Source organism: Alosa sapidissima, chromosome 20 (genome assembly GCF_018492685.1).
Source record: "Alosa sapidissima isolate fAloSap1 chromosome 20, fAloSap1.pri, whole genome shotgun sequence".
NCBI classification, from domain to species: domain Eukaryota; kingdom Metazoa; phylum Chordata; class Actinopteri; order Clupeiformes; family Clupeidae; genus Alosa; species Alosa sapidissima.
The window spans coordinates 5,425,015-5,446,885 of record NC_055976.1 but is presented as its reverse complement, the minus strand read 5'-3'; the positions used below and the strand labels follow the sequence as shown (position 1 = coordinate 5,446,885).

At 45.8% G+C, this 21,871-nt stretch overlaps 1 protein-coding gene across 2 annotated transcripts; it reads left to right on the top strand.

Moving 5' to 3' along the window:
• Nucleotides 1-933: 933 nt before the first annotated feature.
• On the top strand, nt 934-21,473 carry arap3 (ArfGAP with RhoGAP domain, ankyrin repeat and PH domain 3). Of its 2 annotated transcripts, XM_042074696.1 has the most exons (34): nt 934-1,103; nt 6,287-7,332; nt 7,454-7,497; nt 7,652-7,734; nt 7,848-7,903; nt 8,068-8,304; nt 8,694-8,763; nt 8,874-8,994; nt 9,517-9,701; nt 9,876-9,982; nt 10,279-10,478; nt 10,850-10,935; nt 11,151-11,333; nt 11,827-11,965; nt 12,280-12,384; nt 12,877-13,033; nt 13,151-13,253; nt 13,365-13,563; nt 13,654-13,717; nt 14,066-14,229; nt 14,628-14,840; nt 15,028-15,133; nt 15,345-15,492; nt 15,620-15,688; nt 15,833-15,907; nt 16,080-16,197; nt 16,549-16,677; nt 16,770-16,903; nt 17,275-17,357; nt 17,470-17,505; nt 17,611-17,674; nt 17,815-17,964; nt 18,529-18,567; nt 19,585-21,473. In XM_042074696.1, exons 2-34 carry the CDS (start codon nt 6,356-6,358, stop codon nt 20,047-20,049), a joined length of 5,109 nt encoding a protein of 1,702 aa, XP_041930630.1. In that variant the 5' UTR covers nt 934-1,103; nt 6,287-6,355; the 3' UTR covers nt 20,050-21,473. The 2 variants fall into 2 exon arrangements, with proteins under 2 accessions (XP_041930630.1, XP_041930631.1); XM_042074697.1 differs by lacking the exon at nt 18,529-18,567.
• Nucleotides 21,474-21,871: the final 398 nt, after the last annotated feature.

The window sequence follows — 21,871 nt, the reverse complement described above, 5'->3', positions numbered from 1 at the left end:
GCCATGGCTGCCCGACACTAGTCACTAGTAGTCGACTACTAGTCATGTGTATGCATGGCCAGCATATTCATACATTCTTAAATTCTTCTTAATCCTCTTTGTCCCCAGTGGGACATAAAACTGTCTGACTACAACTTTAACTAGACTACCATATCAATATCAGTCATCAGTGAGGCCTAACTGTATAAACCTTGGACAAGATTTCAGTTTTTATGCTATCTTAAGCACCTTTTACGAATGGTCAGCAAGCATTCACCTCTGTGTAGTCCATTTAGAGTGCTTTTGCATACGTAATTATAACAGGTTTGGCATTTATTATAAACTGTTCTGTTTACCTGTGATGATCAGTGATGTTTTGCGCACAACTGCATCCTTTTTCATACATGAACTTGCAGATGGGGCCACTCCTAAAAATCTGTATTGTCTCAGGCTCTTCCTGTTTCCCCTTTGGCACACTTCCTGTCGACATCAGGCAGATTGTTCCTTGGGGAAGGAAAGGAAACTCCACAAGTAAGGCTGTCTGATTTCTCACAGGAGGGCCTTATTGCTGCAGACCCTGAAATTCCTGGCTTCCTCTAAATGCTCCAGCGTGACCCTCCTTACCACGAATGTACAGTGACATAATTAGTATAACTGTGTTTGTTGCAGATCATACTATAAAGTTAATATGTTGTATAGGCCTTGAGGCTTTGTAAAATGTCCCCTCAGCTGTAGGCCTACGTGATTTCAACATGTTATTTGCTCAGACCAAAGTAGCCTAAATTAAATTTGACAAACTGATATGGACACAATGAGATATTCAGTATGAGAAAATAATATGTTTGGCAAAATGTTGGCAACTGTTTTCTTGAGACCCCAGGCGGAATTCAAACAGCAAGGATGGTCAGAAAAAGTCGGCGAATATCAACCAGCGCCTGTCCCTTTAAGGAGTCACTCAAGACTTGTCGGGAGTTTCAATAAGCATTGGCACAACCCATACTCCCAAAGAGCTTCCTTTAGCTTCGGATTGTCACTGGCCGCCCTATCTTCATCCGACATTCAGCAGGAAAATAAAATGTTTTCCACTTCAATTATGTGTGAAATGCAACGCACAACAAATTAAGGTAATGTAGCGTAGATGATTGTTTCATATGTTTCATTCATAGTTACTTTCAACAGCATAACACATACGATAGTCTACTTGAACGACTGTGAGACTGCATGCTGTTTTTTCTTTTCTTTGCTGGGCACCGTTTCGTTACAATTTTACTGAAATATCTGCTGGATGAGTATGTTAAATAGGCTATAGTTTGCAGCCTTTAAACAATGTTGCTGCATAGGCTATGGTTAAGTCGACTTGGTTTAGCCTACAAGTTTCAGCTCCTGTTGTCAGTGTCTGTAAATATTCACGCCAATAAGGAGTTTTGTCCCAATCATAACGGACCGACTAATGACCCTCGGGTTGTAAATGTCAATAGGGGTGCTAATTTAGAGTAGACTATTGCAAGGAAGTGTCAATGGTTTTAAGTTAAACGTTGAATTAGAATTAGGTAGGCTAAATGTTAAACGTGGGGTTGTGAATCATTTGGTTTTAAAAATGTAGCCTATTAACCACATAATCTGACCGGTCTTGGGTGGCATAAAGTCAATCAAAACAGGAGAAGACTACAGAGTGGCACTTTTAAAGCAAAGCTGTACACATAATTAGTTTAGAGGAGTCACAGTTGAATTTTTCAATTAAAATGCTTTTCGATGTTGTGGATTGTGCAGCACAAAACGCCCATGCAGCTCACTGATTCCCAAACTCTTCACTAGCCTACTAGTTCTGTCACTGTTTCCTCTCTCTGACCTCGTTGAACAGACTCCAGATCTCATGCGAATGTAACTAAATGACTGAAATGTATGATGGTGACCCGTCTGCATGACATGACCCATATTCCCCTCAAAGCTGTTATCTGGGATCAAAGGCAGTAGGATCATTTAAGATCCACATCTGAGCTGGCTGGACTAGAGAGACTAAATTTGTTCTGGTGTTTTGTAAGTGTGTTGTTATCCTTCCTTAGGATTTTACTTTTAACAGACACGGACATGCATGAATGCAACCACATTTTTAATGAGTTTTAGTTGAATTTGTGTGGTTAGATGTTGAAGTGACTCATGAGAGACTCATCCAATCCCAACTGGAAAGAAGTGATCCTTTTGTTCAAAAAATGCTATGAGTTCCTCTCTGCTATGAGTATGTGTCGCACAGTGACCAAGGCATCAGTAAGGCAGTGGTGGCCGGCAGTATTCTAGTTGAATGGAAACAGTTCTTTTTTTAGGATTCTATGGGACCAGAATGCAATGGGCCTCGGGCTCCCTGCGTGTCCACGGTCTTGTTCAGGCGACAAAAAGTGTAGGCTTGGCTCGAACAGAGTGCTTTCAGTCCTGCGTGTACATCTGAGTGCTGAAAATGTGACGGAGCATATTAAGGCACAAGTGTGTTCTGTCATCTCCGCAGCACAGCCTCGGCCAGTCCCTGAACAATGACATATTGTGTCACACAATAGTGCTTCACTGTTATTTATAAACACCCCCAGCACCCTGCATCCCAAATGCCTCCTTGATTCCCCCCGTTTCACCAATTGCTTTTGACTCTATGGCTTCCACTAATTGTTCGAATGGGAGGACCTGGGATGTTTGACTAAGACAGGATTTGTGGAAGATGTTTCGAGATGTTTTTTTCCCTCTGGTTACGTCAGAACAGAAATGTTACTGAATCGAAGACGGACATGCCACATCATGATAGTTTATAAATTGTCTATTTTTGTGTGCCTGTAGAAAGAATCGTTATGAGTTAATCAGTAGCACTGTCTGTATACTCAGTCTTCATGGGAGACCATTCAAAAACAAGGGATATGGCCAGTGTGGAGTTTGTTGTTTTTGGCTTTTTGTTCATATTCTGCCAGTGGTCTACCCATTCAGTTATTTATGAGCCTATTAAGTTTTTATTAAGAAATATTTCACATCAGCTTAACGGACCATGACAGCCTAAGTCATGAATGGATAATCTATCTAGGAAATAGTAAAAAAAAGCACTATATTTTTGGCCTGTGAGGAGATTTAACTAACAAATACTTAGAAAAGAGCCACTAAGTTGATGATCTGCCAAGAGGAAAGGGTATACGTAAAAAGACAAAAAAGGGAAGGAAGTAAACAAACACAAGCAAATGGTGAGAGGCAACTTGATTGCTGAATTTAGTCCATCTTGTGATCACTTGACTCTAGCACTGAACATTGTGTTCAAGGTGTTTGCAATAGTTGTGAAGACGACAAAAGCACAAATATCAATTGTTTACTGCAGTTGCCATAACAGTGAATCTTTGAATATCTTATCTCATGTGTGAATGTACAGTCTGTATACCCACGTCTCATTATATTAAGACTATATGCTGCTGACTGTGGTTGTGTCCTTATCTGCGGCCCATCTCTGCATGGTTGACATTATCTCTTTTCCTCTGGAGTGGGAGGGCCGGAGGTGGGGCAGTATTGCTCTGCCGCGGCTTGAGAGACAGCTGTATCCTGTGTTTTCAGTTCTCACAAACCCCAGATCAGCCATCCTGATAGTTGTGGGTGGGTCGCAAGGGACAGGGGATGAGGGGGGAAAAAAACACTGGTTTCTTTTCATGCAATTGTGATGGGTGAAATGTTCCTAGAGCTAATGTGTTTGTGAAAGCTTTCTCGGTCAACTCCCCTCTGATTTGGTGAGAAGGGCGAGGTGCGGATGCTGCACGTTTTGAGGGGGAAGGTGCTTACCGCCCTAGAGAGCCGAGCTGCCATGGAAATCTGTGTTGTCATCTCCGCTGCCCTACATAGAGGAGACGGGCCGTCTGAGAAGGCCTGCTCCCCTCTCTCCTGGCTCTTAACTTGAGTGGACCCCACCACCACCACCACTACCGTCAGCCCTAACCCCCGAAGCACACAGGTGGCAGGAATTTGGTTGGCAGACAGAATCGCTGGTGCTCAGACACAGATCCCCTGACTGGTGTCTGGGAGGATGCATCACGTCTGAGTGGAGTAGACACCTCATGATGTCGTGTCTGTTACCGCAGAGTCGGAACAGAAGTTGTGGTCTCAGCCTGGCTGCTCGCTCTGTCTTTACACCACAATGAAGTAACAAAATGCATATCAGTATTTTAGGAAGTTAATGAAATCTGATAAAACGATACAAGGAGGATGTTGCTGTTGTAATGAATGTACTCTGAACTATTATTTGTCAACATCTTAATGTACCGGTTAATGTTGCTAAATGTTACCCTACACTAGGACTCAAGCTAAGTTCAGTCTTAATGTGGGTTGCTGAATTTCCTCAAAATGTTTGTGGTCACATTTTACTGCCCTATAGTTAGAGCAGCCCTCTAGGATGTGATTGTAAATGTTCTTCTGGCTTTGAATGTTATTACTTAGTGATTTGTGAAAAACAGTGGGTAGGCATCTAGCTGTGGATAGTTTGGAGGACTTCCCATGCCAAACACATTCCGGAGTTTGGGAAAACAACACTCCAAAGTGGGAACCATGTTTACCGTTTCTCCTGTAACATTTCATCCTCCCTCTGACGCTAAGTATAGCCTCTACCCATTCAAATCATACAGAATGGTGTGTGAGCCCCCCCACACCCTCTCTGATTTACCATTGAGTGACTGCGCACCACGATGACAGGCCGGTCATAGAGAGATGTTCATGTGTTCCCTCCTCCCTTACACACACACATACTGTATACACACATACACACACACACACACACACACACAGACAAACACAGGCGCTGCTCTCTCCCGTGGTGATTCTCAGGTCAGACTTTATCAAGCCCCTTCACGGGCTTCCTGCCTGCAGTGGGAGCGCAGGATCCGGTGTATCAGTGTGCAGGAGCCAAAGGTTAGCTTCCAGAGTGCAGACAAAGGAAGAGTGGGATGTGACTCATGGCCCCCTTTTCATCAGCCTCCCAGCGTCTGCTATCCTACTCAGAGCCTGTGGCTGGGGAGTGGCCTGCCATGGCGTTCGCTCCAGTGTCGGAGATTACCAAGTTGTTTACGTTTTCTTATCGTGCTTCGAAACGATCGCCAAGACTGTCAAAGGGAGCTATCAAATGACTAACCTTGAAAGTCTCTATTTGCAACGGCAAGGGGCAACCACAGCAGAGCTGAGAAAATGAAGCTAATCTGGTGGCCAGTAGCATACCGCAGACAAAGACCTTCTCCGTTATAAGTATGATAAGTGTGATATTTAGATGGTAACTGGGTGGTGCGCACACAATGGTGTAGTCCAGATGAGAGCGTCTCACTGGGATTCACACAATAGACACACAGTGAAGCTTTTTTTTTGTCTGTGAATTGTGACGTGCCTGGAGCGAGGGCGGGGGGCTTTCAAGGTCTTAACCCTTTGATTAGGAAATAATTCACCACCGTTGCCAACCCCACCCTGACAGAATGGAATGCGGCCTCCCTGGGCCTCGACTTTTCCTGGTCAGTCCGACTGGCCCGCTCCAGCCTTGAGCATTCTCCTCAGGCGCAGTCACCTTCCAGGACGTACGCACACACAGAACAGGGGAAATCTAACCCTTAACACTGGCCACATCCAGGAAGTGTCTGCACCCAGAGGTTTGCGTGTGTCCTGACTGCTCCTGGGGCCTCTGCCGAGCTGCTGAGAAATTCTTTCAGATGCCTCCGACCTGCCAGTGACCGTAGGTCCTGGGGATATTGACATCTTGAGGTCATGGACTGGTTGGCTGTGGGAAAGTGGATAGGCTATTTGTGGAGAATTAAAAGAAGCACAGATGTCTCCAGAGAGCTGCTTTGTGTTAGCTGCTATCTTCCCATGGGTTGATCTCATTAGAACACGCCACCTTCGCCTGGCATACACGTTTGATTGGTTTAGATTTCTGTCATGTTGCCTTGCTCTTTCTCGTCAGAAAGACCAACTAAAGCAAAACAAAGATGGGCCTTTGTCTCGTCAGTGACATCAGGCTTTGTTCCACACCAGTGATTTTAAGAGGCTGGAAGACGGGTCATGACCCCCTCTGGAAATGTCACAGTGATGCCATTTTCAAGTTTCCAAAAAAAGCGCTCTCGTGTAAAAGACTATTAACTCCTTCCTGTCCATGGTTGGTCTGTGGTGGGGTCCATACATGGCTCTCACACACGACATGGCAATACACTCATGACAATAAACTCTTAGTTGAATAGGTTTTCTGTATAGGACCCAGCTTGATCATGCCCAATGGCATTTTACTTTAATCTGTGCAATATTGTTTGTGTTTTTCATCTTGCAGATGAAGAAATGGTGCCTTATTGTCCTCTTGGCCAATGTCGCTCCTGCCTGCAGGCTAATTCCTTAGCCAATGTACACTATGGCAGCAGTAGATGCAAGCTCAGATGTAGAGAATCTGTTGGTTTCCATCCATCTAGAGAAGTACCTGGACAGCTTCCGACAAGCTGGCTTTCTCTTCGCTCCAGACTTCTGTCACCTAGACAACGAGGCTCTGAGTGCTCTGGGCGTAACCGCTACTGGTCACCGCAAACGGATCCTTAAACTGGTCAGCCACATCCAACAGGCCTGCAAGGCTCAGAGGCGGGCACCTCCACTGGACCGCTGTCAGTCGGAGACCACGATTCACGCCTCAGAGACCCGGCAGCCAGCCCTCCTAGTAGACCCCACCTCGTCCTTTGAAGCCTTCCGCAACAGCTCTGCCCCGAACCTGCCCACCCTTCTGACGCAGGGCACCGCTGGTGAACAAAGCAGCCCCGTCGTCAGGCCAGTACCAAAGCCCCGGACTGTTTTCAACAGGCAAAAAAAGGCCATCTCTTTGTCCACACCTCAAGTGACCAAGAGGCCCTCTCAGGAATCCCTCTGCTTCACGGTTCTTGAAGACTTCACGGTGGGCGAGTCTGGCGTGGACTCCTTGAATGCCCCTTCTGACCCGAGGCCCAGCCCCTACGAGAGGCAGCTCAGCATCACCACCTCCACCCCGGAGCCCAGCGGCTTCCTGCCCCCTGTGCCACCCAGGCTCCGTCGCGGGGTCCCCCCCTCCCACTTCCGGGGGTCCTCCTCGCCCGGGATGGCCGACGCCGAGCACCACCACCACCACGCCACCACCCCATCCCTGTCCTCCTCCCCCGACTCGCTGCACAGCTTCGAGGGCTCCCCCTTCTCTGGGACGCCCACGTCCCCACACAGCTCCAGGAGCTCCGGCGTGGAGATGGTCTCCAATGAGATCTACTGCGGCACTTTACCAGGCTCCCCAGTGGCTCGCTGGAGCCAGTCAGTTCCCAAACTTCCCCCGCGCCAGGAGCGGAGTGCACACTCTGATAACGACGGGTAGGTCCTCAATTCTGTGTTTTTATGTGAGCTCTCTCTCACCTCACCTGATATTTGAGTATCTTGTTTTGTGTTCTCACATCACGAAGGCGCTTCTTCTGACGTTTCTTTTCTTTTGAAGCACTTTCAACAGCGGTTCACTTGAACGGCCTAATCAATTGATAGGTAAGTTTATCATACCTCCTCCCCCCAATTGTCCCCAAAGTCCCCAAAGCTGAGCTTATTTGATCAAGATGTTTGTGCTTTGAATAACTATACTTAACTTAGTGTAACTTTAACATCATAATAGCTTTTAACTAAATGAATTGTTTTGTGTTAGCACAAACTGATGACCAAGATGAAATGATCAGCCCATACTGTGAAACAGTTTTCCAAAGCAGACGGCAATATCCGTGTGACGATGTGAGTATGAGTCTCTGAAACCATAATACCGTAATAATATTAATAGTAATAGTATTAAAAATGCCCAGTGAAATGAAAAGTGAGCTGTCGTTATCTCATGTGGGTTTGGACAGGCGGAGAGGAGCAGGAGCAGTGAAAGCCTGGGCCCCAGAAAAGGAGAGGACCGGGGGTAAGAGTGCTCAGCGGGCTTTCAGCAAGCACAGGGAATGACAAGGAATGTGCCACTGTTAGTTCACAGATGTGGGGTATTGGATGACATCCCTGTCTGTGTTAACTGATTTCGTTGGGTCAACCTCACTGCTTGGCGGTCTCCCCTTTTTCCTCTCTGTCCAGGAACCCGGCCCACTTGTGGCTCCGACGCCTGTCCAACTCGCACCCCCACCACGACAGCCCCGGCTACTGCACGGTCGGGGAGCCGGCCTCGCGCTCCTTCTCCCTGCCCCAGCACAGCATGCACCTCAGCGAGCTGGACGAGGACCAGACCATCTCGCCCTACGCCAGCTACACCTCGCTGTCGGAGCGGGCGGTGCCCATCATCTATGGCTGGCTGGACAAGCTGTCCCCTCAAGGGTACGAGTACGACCTCGTGGGCCTGCTGCTCTCCCACTGTCTCCTCTGCACCTCTGTCCCTCTGCGGAAATGTCTGTGCCTCGTGTCTGTCTTCTCCAAGCGGTGTGTGTCTTCCTTCCTTTTGTCAGCCATTTTGTCACTTCCCTTTTCCACATTTCTGCTCGTCTTGCTTTGGCCTTGCTTGCTGATTTTAGCACCACGTCTGTTAAGTGCATTTAAATCCGAGTTTGAATGCGCTGATTGTTCTTGAATGTTTCCATTAAAACACAGTAATGTGTGTACCATATGAAATTGTATTCATAAATGTGAAAAAAAAACTTCATAAATGAAAATATGTCATTTTGAAATTGTAAAAACATTTGACTTTTCCATGTGTTTTTATATTACAGAAACTATGTATTCCAGAAGCGTTATGTGAAATTTGATGGAGCAAACCTAATGTACTTTGGCAGTGAAAAGGTATAAACTAAATGCTCAGTTATATTCTCAGGGTCTTCCTAGCTCAAGGGCTCTTCTGTTGGAGCGGGCCCAATTTTCCTCTTTAGTTACCAACTGTGTCTCTCCTCTAGGACCCTTACCCAAAAGGTGTGATTCCTCTGGCAGCCATACAAATGGTTCGCACGGCCAAAGACAACAAGTTTGAGATTGTGACCAGTCACAGGACATTTGTCTTCCGCGCAGACAATGAAGGTAAACAGCAGCTCATCAGCACCCCTGAGGAAGACCTGTCTGACTCCTCAGCACTTTGTGTTTGCACTGAAGGTGTCAACAGAAGGACAGCTTTTTGAAGATTATCTTTAACTGCTCTGTATCAGAAATGTTTGTTTTACAGTTCTCCTACTCATTGTCAGTAGCAGAACTCCCTTTGTATTCTAGTGTTTACTTAATATTTATTATTTGTTAAGTGTTTTTAGTTGTGTGAAAAATGAAATTCAAACCACCAAACACATAGTTTAAGATCAGTAACAAAGAGAAGCATTGGCCTCAAACCATTGCCACAATAGTACAGAGAAAACAGCTGAAAGTGAAGCCAAGACTCCTGTCTGATTTCCTGGGAGATGAAGGCTTTGGTCTCCGGCCCTAGAGAACAGGCCCTTCGGTTTCTAGCCCCTCTGACAATAAGAACAGTAGTCCTCTCTCAGAATGTGAATGTGTGCCTCCCTGGAGTTACAACACAGGAAGCCCCACTCCCCTCCCCTCCCCTCCTCTCAGTCCATAGGAGCAAGTGGTGCAGCACCCTCCAGGAGCGGGTGAAGGAGCAGCTGGTTTTTGGCCGCCCACGCTTCGGCCACGGCAGCCACTGCCAAAAGAGCGGCTTCCTGGAGCTTAAAGGGACCAAGTCCAAGATCTATGTGGCCGTCAACACCGAGCAAGTCTGGCTCTACAAGAGCGAGCAGGTAATTAGCCATTCATGGCACATCACCATGCCACAGTGGTATTCAGGGGCTTTACAGAAAATGTGTGTGTGTTACGGATTTGTTTGTGTGTGTGTGTGAGAGAGAGAGAATCACACAAATTAGTTCTGAGCCCTCTTCTCTGTCCTACTCTGTGTCGGGTTGTTCCCCCTGCAGTGCTTCAAGACTGGCATTGGAATCTCAATGATAGAATCCAGGGGGGCTACAATCCGAGATGGCAAGAGCAAAAGCTTTGATCTCATTACTCCCTACAAGACATTCAGGTGAAGCTCTATGAACAAACACCCCCTGATTCCATGTCGGTCTGGATGGCAGTACCTTATATTTTTCATCTGAGCAGGACAAATTTAGTTCCAGGCTTTCAAACTTCATGTTCAAAGGGATTTCTAAAGGGTCTTTTTTTAAATGCCTGTTAAAACAGATAGATACTAAGTGAACATAGAACGGAACTTAAAGTGTCCCATCATTGTTTTAAAATGCACCATGTTCTAATTATCTAACTAAAGAAATTCCACCTTAAAACATGTCTGTCTGACGACCATGTGTCTGAATGCCTCAGCTTCACCGCGGAGTCTGACCGTGAGAAACGGGAGTGGATGGAGGCCATGCAGGAGTCCATAGCCGAGACCCTCTCCGATTACGAGGTGGCCGAGAAGATCTGGTCCAACAGGTCTAACAAGGTCTGCGCCGACTGCAAGGCCATCAACCCCGACTGGGCCTCCATCAATCTCTGTGTGGTCATCTGCAAGAACTGTGCAGGTGGGTCACTGTGATGGGGGCACTAGATAAGGCCAGGTGCCCTATCAGTCACCGCCAATCAGCTGTAAATCAGGCTGTCAATCAGCCATTGTCATCAGTCAAGATTAATATCTGTGTTTATTTGACAGCCTAAATAACATAATTGGGTGCTTTGTAAGTGGCTGTGATGTTTCTGATAAAATGCCTGCCTGCTTTGACCTCCGACTCGAGTAGAATTGCAGGACTTTGCTATTACAACCATTTGTTTGTGCTCAGAAATAGATTCGCTTTCACACTGAAGACGTAATCCAGCTTGAATGAGACATCTTGGCAGTCTGTTGCGTCCCAAACAGCACAGTGCTCTTCATGGCTTTTGTTCTCTTTGACCGCAGGCCAGCACAGAGGATTGGGAACAATGGTGTCAAAAGTCCAGAGTTTGAAACTTGACACCAGTGTCTGGAGCAATGAGGTCGTTCAGGTAAAGAAGCTCACCACCTGTATGATGAGGCCCCTAGGATCTGTCATTTATCTTTTGGCAATATTGTGTGCAAGATTCAGTTATTTCATATCTGTTATATCGTATGATGGCGCCTCTTCCTATTGGGTGTTTTCCTGTTCATTCTATTGAAGGCCATGCTGTATGTAGTATGGGAGTTTGTGTCTGATGTGGAGAGTCTGTTCTCTGTGCTTCAGCTCTTCATCATGCTGGGGAATGACCGAGCCAATGAGTTCTGGGCGGCCAGGCTGACCATTGTGGACGAGCTGGACTGCAATGCCACACCGGAGCAGCGGCGCGACTTCATCACCCAGAAGTACCGCGAGGGGCGCTTCCGCCACCCCCACCCCAGCTTCAACACCCAGGAGGAACTGCTCAAGGTGCCACACTCACCTAAAACACCAACCGTTTGTTTCCACGTGCCGTCCAACGCAGGTCCTCCTATCATGGCGGTCGATACAGGCCTATGTTGTGTGCCTGTAGTATTCCTCACATGCCACTAAAGAGAATTTAGGTCTTCTTGTGCAGCCTGTGTTGCTTAAAATAGCCCGGACCATCTGAGTACACAAAGCCAGCAGTCATGGCTGGGTTGGCATTCATTGTGCCATCCCAGCGTTGCACCAAAAGCACTCATTTAAGTCTGCGGGCTAACAGTCAGGCCATTTCAGCTTTCACAAGGAGAGGGAGGGGGGGGGTCAGAATGTAAAAAACCTTAGAAAACTGATAAAAGGATGACCGTGAATGGGGGAGTCTTTTTTAGCCTTTTTTTAGAATGGGGATACTTTTGAATAGCCTGTGGCTGAATGTGCTCTTAGTGATGCATGTCCTAAGTGTGTGTGTGTGTGTGTGTGTGTGTGTGTTGCGTTGCTCCAGGTTCTCTGCACCGCCGTGACCGAACAGAACTTGCTGAAGACCGTTACCCAGATCTTTGCGGATGCTGAGGCTGCTCGTCTGGCTGATGCTAATGGTCATGACAAGCATCTGTCCCTCCACTACACTCAGGGCATCTCAGGTGAGGCCAGCCTCTCCGTCTCACCCAGCCTCCACCTGAAAGCAGGGAGAGAGTGGCTTTTTAAATCATACCCACCAAATTGCACTCCAAAAGGAGTAGTGAGAGAGTACAATTGCTCTTGGCATGATTCATCTTTGCTTTGTGAATATTTATTTATATAATACCCTGTCTCCCCCGAGTCTTATCATAAAGTACTTGGGTAACAAATTGGGTTGCAAATGACGTTTTTATTCAGGTACCACTATTCTCTAGTTACAAAGTCTGAGTTGTGTGTGTCCTCTGATGTGGTTTGATATGGTGATGTGCTTTTACAGACTCCAGTGTGTATGATGAGATCATGCAGCCGGTCTTGCACTCTGGGTACCTCTACAAGGCGGGCTCCTCAAACAAAGGCACATTATCCCGCAGAACCAGAGAAGGTAGGCGACTACGTGCCAGTACACTCCCTTGGCTCAAGTTCAGTAGCAAGCCCCCCTCCAAATTCCTTGGAAATATGGGTGCTGTTAGGACAAATGTATACTAATGTATTGTAATCACGTTATATAAGGACAGGATATTATATTTGGCTTGGTTTTCAAAAGAACTCCTGTTTGTGAAATGAGTTTCATTCTTATCCATCTAGTTCTCATAAACTGTTTTTAATTTTAGGAAACCGAAAGGAGTTTTCTGTATCTAACTGATCTTATCAAGCTCACATGTGTTATGTGGTCATAAATTAGTCTTAAGTTGAATTGTCCAGTTTTTTTTTTGTTTGAAACCTAAAGGCAGTACAGTGTTTTACTAATATACACATATGGAATATACTGTGCATACCTCAAGCACTCTCCTGATAAAAAGTTATATTTGTTGCAATTGACTTTGATGATTAAAAAATGAAATAGATAGACACTTCTTGGGTTTTGTCTGTTCAGATTTCCAGAAGTTCTGGTGCTCTGTGGAGAAGTCCATTCTCTTCTACGAGTCGGACCGAAGTCATGAGCCCAGCATGAAGATCAATGTCAAAGATATCATCTGTCTGGGAGTCAGCAGACCTGACTCATGCAACAACAACAATGGATTTATTGACCGGTATGTTAACATCAGTGATACTGGACAAATAATATGACAGATGGCAGAATAAAACAAACTGGTCTTCCAGTGTTTGTCTTATCGTGCCCCTAACCACTATCACTTTTGTTATGGTAGGTTTCGTTACACGTTTGAGCTGTACCTTTCAAATGACAAGCTGATCCAGTTCGGCCTGGAGACGGCTGATGCTCTGCACTCTTGGGCAAAAGCCATTGGGAAGGTAAGAGTGTCCCTCTGGATCACTGGAGCGCTCAGCATCCTGCATGTTTGGTGCTTCTAAGAGGCCTTCCGAGAGATCCATCCGTTTGTTGTCTTCTCTGTGTTGATTCAGGCCACGACTCCGCTGAGCTGCCACTGTCTGTTGGCGCGGGAGTTTGAGCGGGTGGGCATGATGAGGTACAAGAACATGCTGGACCCCCAGCAGTGGAAGGAGGGCTTCTTCGTCCTGCAGAAGTCCAACCTGTTCATCTGTCCTCGGACAGACGGCGCAGCCGAGGACATCATCAACCTGAAACGGCTCCAAGAGCTTAGTAGGTTATGCAACCATCAGTCTGTTGTGCGCTGACTGTGATTGACAGGTGTCAGTTAAATCGTTCCTCTTTGATGTTCCTCTTGTGCAGGCACTGCTTCTGAGACTGACAATCACGAGAAAAAGGACATTCTTGTACTGGTTGAAAAAGGAAGGTAAGCATATTAGGAAGAATTGAATGCCAGCACTGATTTCATTCAATTATTCAAAATCTAATAAAAAGTTCCAGAATCTAATAAATGAAAATGACACCGCCTTGGAAAGTAAACAGAACCTGACTCTGGTTTCATCAGAGAGAACACATCATGCTTTTTCAATGATGGCAATGGTCCTCTATATTGGTTTCCACAAAGGAAATTAATTGAAATCTGATTCATTTAATAAAAACCTGAGAGGGCTCAGGGTGTTCCCTGCAAGGACGGTAGTCAGAAAAGGATACATTTACAAACTAATGTGTGTGCATGGCCATTGTTATTGACAATATTGTTCTCATGCCCCCATAGGACGCTTCATTTGCAGGGCATGGGCCGTACAGACTTCCCCCTGTGGTTCGCCGACATCCAGAAGGCGGCTGGTGGGAAGGGCAATGCGCTGCGGGACCAGCAGCTCAGCAGACACGACATCCCCATCATCGTGGACAGCTGCATCGCCTTTATCACGCAGTATGGTGAGGACGAGGGCCTGAGGAGTGGCAGGCCCTCTAGTGGACGACTAGTTTGAGCTCACCTCCATCAGTCATCTGCACCATCTTTCCTTCACTTCTTCTGCTCTATGGCCTTTAAAAATCATTTAGTTTTCTTGCATATTTTGAAACAAGCTGAATTGTATCCTTAAGTATGATGAATGTGCATGTACTGTCACATGTAATTAGATTGAAAATAGATAGTAGTGGTATTGCCTAGATTACAGTACTGTAATCTAGGCAATACCACCAAATAAAAATATGTATAGTTACATGTTACATGTATGAAAAGGAAGTCTGCTATATCCAGATATGAGCGTGAGTGTTCTAGTCTGATTTGACAGCTGAGCTTGTGGCCGGTGCGTGTTGACATCTGTCTGCAGGCTTGGGCCACGAGGGCATCTACAGGAAGAACGGTGCCAAATCCAGGATCAAACTCCTGATGGAGGAGTTCCGTAAGGATGCACGCAACGTCAAGCTGCGCATCGGGGATAATTTCATCGAGGATGTAACCGATGTGCTGAAGAGGTTTTTCAGGGAAATCGATGACCCAATCTTCATGGCAGACCTGCACCCATTTTGGCAAGACTCTGCAAGTGAGTCCTTTAACGCGGTTCCTACAGTTTCACCATATATGTAGAACAATAATATATAGAACAGTGCACAGTTGGGCAATTCTACATTGAACCTCTGAATTCAGCTCATTCTGGACTTCAAAGATGTCTCTTCGTTTGAAAAAGAGAAGTAAGATCCTCCCTAACTATTTCCCACTGCTGCTTGCAGAGGTTTCAAATAAGATGCATCGGCTGGACAGATATAAAGAGCTGATCCGAGGCCTGCCACGCGTCAACAGGACCACACTCTCTGCTCTCATCAGCCACCTCTACCGGTCAGTGCCCTCACACGCCCCTCATTCAGCATTCCAACCCAACACTGGACCTGAGCATGGCCCCCACTTCTCCTCCTCTCTTCATTTTGTCTTTTCACTTCAGTCTCCATTTTGAACAGTTATGAATTTGCTGCGTATGTTGTCAGTGGGTTGCGTCTGACCACTGTCTGTAACGTGTAAGTTATCTCTCCCTCTGGCTTTTGTCATCCAGGGTACAGAAGTGTGCTGACCTGAACCAGATGTGCACCAAGAATCTCTCGCTGCTCTTTGCCCCAAGTCTCTTCCAGACTGATGGCAAAGGGGAGCATGAGGTGAAGATCATCGAGGACCTCATCGACAACTACCTTTATGTGTTTGATGTGAGTAGACCAGCACCTCCGCCTCTCTCCAGACTCCCCTCTCTGTGACTGTCGTGCTCTGGACTGCACTTAGGTCAGCCTGTAGTGGTCGTTGGATTTTTAGCCTGACGGTGCTATTTGTGCTCAGGTGGACGAGGAGCACCAGACACAGATTGAGTTGGAGATCAGCCTCATCACCACCTGGAGTGACACACAGGTACCAGCGCTCGCTGTGTGCTCAGATCTTCTGTTTGCTATGTGGAGCGCACAGGACCATAGAGCTGCTTTTCTGAAAAGGCAAGTGTTAGTGTTGATGTTAGCGTAGCCTCAATCTGAACTCTCTTTCATTTGATATTCTCAGCTCTCCCAAGCCGGCGACCTTATCATAGAAGTGTACCTGGAGCATAAGATACCAGACTGCTGCATCACTCTCAAGGTAGGTGTAGACCTCTCGATTCTCTCCATCCTCAGAATAGTCTATCTAGTCTAGTCACTGTTTTTATCTCTGAATATAAATCTGCTAATACACACTTTGGCCACCTGGGGGCAGGAGAGCTCCACAGAAACACAAGCGTTTGGGTTGGTGATGTTGTGTGTTGTGCCCTCAGGTGTCTCCCTCAATGTGTGCTGAGGAGCTAACCAATCAGGTTCTGTACATGAGAAATGTCCCAGCTGGGGAGAGAGACATCTGGATGACCTTTGAGGCGATTGAGGATGGAGAACTTGGTGAGGGACCACAGCCAGTTCTAATTGCAGAAGTGAATCTTCTTAATGTAATGTTGATGCAACAGCTGTCAGACTTAAAACCAAGCCCTGAGCAATATGACAAACTATTTCTGTTTCTTTTTGAGTCTGTCCTTGAAGTGAACTTCAACACGGATTATAATTAAGTTCAGCACAATTTTCATTGACTGGAAATACTTGAATAAACAGGACCACTATTTAGGAAATGAATTATGCCTAATAGTAACGCATGCAATCCTATTCTTGGGTGTCTGTGTGGTATCTGTGTGTGTTAATTTCAACATTGTGCACTAATTGTAGTTGGGTTGTAAATATGGTGTGCCTTTGTCACAGAACGGCCGCTTCACCCTAAAGAGAAAGTTCTGGAGCAAGCCCTCCAGTGGTGTAAAATGGCAGATCCCAGTTCAGCCTACTTAGTGGTGAAGAAGGTTCCTAAAGGAGAGGTTATCGACATTTTCACTGGTGAGTCACGCCTGTATGTGTGTGACACCTGTACTGTTTCCATTTTCATTAAATGACCCACAGAAGTTGATTGTTTTGTTTTGTGTGTGCAGCATACAAGAGTGAGATAGCGAAAGTTGGAGTTTTGAAGTGCAGAGAGGAACCTCCCAAGCTGCTGCAGGGAAACAAATTTCAAGAGCGGATATTTCAGATCAGGGACCATAAGCTCCTGCTGAAGGACAAGAAGGTAGACCTGTGTCCCCCATCAAATACAGTATTACGCTGCAAAGAATACAATCTAACCAAGCGGTATTAATTAATTTGTCTTATCAAGACAAATTTGCTTAACGCACTGTCAGCCAAATTTGTTTGTTTTCATGATGAAACGTCTTAAAATAAGTCAAACTCTTATTAAATTAAGTCAAATGATTTCATGAGAAAGCACTAGGTAAGTCTCTTTATACTAAAAACAATACCAACTAGTTTTTTAGATCTTAATATATGATTAATAACACTTGGTTAGATAAGCGGTTTTTGCAGTGTAACACTGCACTTTCAGTTAATGTTGCCCTAACCTGGATTCTCAATGTAGAAAGACATATTCCTTTGTCATTCCAGAGCAATAAACCAGAAAAGGAGTGGATGCTGAAGACTTTGAAGATCTACATTGGAATCAGGAAGAAGCTGAAGGCGCCGACAAAGTGAGTGAACTTGGTTACTGTTTATATTAACCCAAGAACATCCAAGTGAATTCCATACATGTGGCTGGTATCCCATTCAGTATAGAAATGAGCACTATTGATTTTTTCCCAGGTGGGGTTTCACTGTCATACTGGACAAGCAGCAGTTGTATGTATTCTAGTTCTTCCTGTTCAGTTTCTGCTTTTCACATTGCACCTTCTTTATGAGCCACTAACCTAGTCAGGCTTAACGTTCCTTTCATCTTTCTTAAAGGTGCCTGAGCTGTTCCTGTGAAGCAGAACTCTGGGACTGGATGACCAACCTGTTGAAAGCACAGGTGTCACATTATTAACATGTCTCCCAATAAACACCAACACAGCCGTAGCCTATAAAACAAGTGTATCCTCCTCTAGTCACCTTTTATAAATGTCTTGTACGTGACAGTCCCTGTGCCTTGTGACTGTTTGTGGTCCTCAGGATGATGACCTGCGGCCGCCCGTGCTGAGGAGGCACTCATCGTCTGACATCTCCAAGCAGAAGTTTGGCACCATGCCGCTGGTCCCCATCCGAGGGGAGGAGAGCAAGACCAATACCAACACCACCATGCTCTCAGCCAATAAGACACTGGTAACGCAGCACTCATTCTTGACACCTTTTGTAATTGGAATGTATAGAGAAAATGTCTGCATATTAATGTTATGAGCCCCGCCCAAAACACAGTTCATTTGACTAATGAAGGCATTATATCTTAAAACGTATAGGGCTCACACTAGCTTTCTAGACCAATAGATTATTTAGTACTACATTGTGAGTTCTGATATTTCCAATTAAGCAACGGGACATGTCAATTGAGCCCTGACATTTCCTGGACCAACTTCTCTAAGCAAAGTAATGCAAATGAGTGCAGAAAAGCAACTCCACAAAAGTGATCTCCTACTCATACACCTCTACCCTCACAGAACAAAGGTTCCTCAGGAATGGGTGCAGTAATTCATCCCATGGCTCTCTAGTGTAAACATAGCTCATTTCCGTCACAATAAAAGCACATAAGCAGTGGCCTGGAGCTAACTCCCTACAGTGTGTGTGCTCCTTGCACGGCCCCTGGTGGTCTATTCAGTATAACACTCCCCTGTGTCCCCTGGAGTCCTCCAGATCTCATGAGGCAACCCTGGTATCATTGTGTCTCTACAGCAAAAGCTCCACAATAGGAGGACGCTGTCCATGTACTTTGTAAGTAGTCCACGCACATGCTGTCTGAGTGTCTGTGGCACGACACTCTTGCTTGACTCCCTCGCATGCATACGACTCCCTCCCTCCCTCCCTTCCTCCTGATGTCTGTGAGTGACTCACTTCTCATGCAAATCTGCTCACTCTTCAGCAGCCTCACAGCGGCCCTCTCCGGTGCTGTTGTTCTGGGGTTGGTTTTGGGTGCATGATCCTCACGTGTCTCTTTTACCGACGAGTAACTCCTTTCACGTTTTGATTTTTCCTCCTACATACTCACCACCTGTTTAAACCACTTGTGGACAAGTTGGGTATGAACAGTTGACCGCTGGTCTCACCATAACATTACGTTTCCTAAACAATCCTCTGCTTATTTGAAAAGAAATACATCTGTTCTTTTTTACTCCCTTTCTTTCCCACTTCTCCTTCGCTGGGAACTCCCCGTTCCTTTTGGAAGTGATTGTTTCCCCCAATGACACTATCAGGATGTTGCCTTGAATGTTTGAAGTGTAGACAACAGGATGCATGGGGAGGAAGACTTTTTCCAGTGTATTGTTCTGCAGCCATAGCCTTGAGGGAAGGCTGGGAGACCTGAGCTGCCGCCTTGTGTTGTAGGAAGGCGGCGTGGCCTCTGGTTTAGCCCCCAGTCCGCTGGCTTTGCAACTGAATTGTCTGCATGCATTTTCCCCCCTTTGTCCACCGTGTATTCAGCAATTATCTTGAGGTTGTCACTGTGATACTAAAACAATGCCTTAGGTCTCGAAAAGGAAGTTTGTTGTTTTTGACGTCGTTGAAGGGTGAATTCTTCCAGTGTTGAGTTCTAGCGACAACAAATAGTGTCTTTGTCCACATAATAGCAGTTGATCGACCAGATACTTAGTTTAGATGGGGTAATCACAAGCAAATCTGAAATCCCTCAAATTGCCCATCATAATTATAGCCTTAAATTCCTTATGAGCCGGTCAGGTTTAATTTAGCTTTAGAATCAGAGCCAGTCCCTGACCAGAGCGTGTCTCTGCCCAGCCCATGAAGGTGCAGCAGGACTCGTTTGAGGAGCGTCCGGAAAGCCCCGAGCCTCTGTACGAGGAGGTGGGCGACTTCGGCCTGCAGGTGCTCAAGTCCCTGGAGACCAGCTTCCTGTCGGGCAGCAACACCGAGACGTTGGAGGTGCCCGGCCGCCCGCTGAGCCTGAGCCCTAGGCAGACCGTCTCGCTGGACCGCAACTTTGACTTGTCCCCGACGCGGCCGCTCGGACGGAACGAGGGCTCCCCGCTGCCCGGTGCCTCTTCCCTGGAGGCACTGGCGGCCGAGCCGGGCAGGGACCCCCACGCTAGCGGCGGCAGCAGTCCGGTGGCTCCCCAGCCGCGGCGGCGACAGCGCGGACCCTGCAGCCAGTCCCAGGAGCTGCTGCTGCAGGAGCTGTCCAGCGTCTTCACCAAGAAGCCTGAGCCCGAGCCCCCACAGCCGGCCGAGGACGAGGCCCTCTGAGCTTGACCACCAGAGTGACCGCAGCAGCAGAGACTGAGACATCCAGGTGTGATGGGGAGTATCCAGGCCAGCTATCTCTACAGCATGATGCCAAATACAGCGGCGCCTGCTCTAATGTTGAAGGAGGTGTGTTCATTACTTGAGCTTCTCTGCCATGGACCATGTGCACTGGTTGCAGGAGCAAATGCACCTGAGACTACACATCTGCAAAAAAAAACATTTGCTCTGACATGTTGTACAGGTGTCAGTGTTTATCTGTATTTGAAGTTCTTTCTTGGGATTCTTGTTGTATGAATAAGCCTAAGAACAAGTTGTCCTCCACAGTAATAAGCCCTGGTAATTTCTGTGAAGTTCATTTGTATTTTTTTAACAGAGGAATGGTTTTAATCTCTTCGAAGTATAAAACTGGCGCCTTGGAAAAGGAAGAATAGAGTATTTATTGTGCACATTTTCTAAGCTGTATTTTGCTTGGTTAGCAGTTAAATCATTTTTATACTTCTCAATAGATAGTTTCTATGACTGTGATATGAATACATTTTCAGTCTTAAGCTCAGTTGTATGCTCATACAGTAGCTGTCTTTCATCAGCATTGTCATTAATGCACAGGCGTATATATGTACGTAAAGTGTTGCTTGTGTAATATGCAGGCTGTTCTTGATTAGTTCTCTCTAGTCATGTGATTTACATGCAGAATTAACATTGTCTATGGGCACATAGATTCAGGATCACTGTACTAGTGTAACTTGTGTACTGAAAAAAAAAAAACATTAGAGAGACTACAACATTTCATTTTAGGATCTAGTCAGGATATGTGTAACTTTATTTATTAAATTATTTGCAGAGCATTTTGTCCGTGCTATACTGTCAAGCAGCTTTTGTCAAAAACACTGTGAACGCAAGTGGAGCTTAGAGGAGTCATTAGCGTTTTATAATGTCTGCAAGACCTTGTTTATAACAGTAGGTGGCAGTGCAGATGTTACTTCAGTAGCATGGCTTTTTAGACCACTTAGATGCTTGTAGACCACTAGTCTTTGGTCAGCTGTGCATCACTAGACAGACCATAATCATATTTTCATTTCCAATTACTTGTGACATTCCAAACTCTCTCATGATGACTCATCAACCTGTGACATCACTTCCTTTGGTATACCCAAATAAAACGTTTAGGTCAGCATTTCACCTGTGTATAAAAAACCAGTCATTCCTGACACATTGGCATACTATGCAAATATCTTAATGTTCTTTTGGCTTGTTCTGTGGTTCAGCAATTTTTCCCTGAATTTACTTTTGGCATGAAATGTGTGCATTTTTTTATGTATATATTGTATATTTTTGTTCCTGAATTCAACTCGTTGGCAGTGATATGTTTATTTTCATCATCTAGTGCCATACCTTTTAAAATACATAAATACTTTTGTAAGGTGTGCCACTGTGTGTTCTTATTGAATTTGCTGAGTTAAATCCTCTAGGAGTAAATGGATGAAGGAGATCAGGTGATTTCACACTTGTGGTGTTAAGATGATGCACAGATCCTTTGTGTTTGTGCCAGGCCTTTCAGCCCTGCTAATCTGCACCATTCTACACACAGATACTGCATGTCTAGATCTATCTGGCACAATGTTGCTATTGTTTTGGACTGTGAGGGCTTTATAATATTCTGCATAATATACCTTGAATTGTTTCAGTATATTTGCCATTGGTACGTCAGAAGGAGATGAGATGCGTGGGTGCATATATGCATAAGAATTAAGCTTCATTTGAATAATGCTGATCTGCGGCAGGGATGCCAAGGGAATCAGTTCTCATGAGTGATGGGATTTCT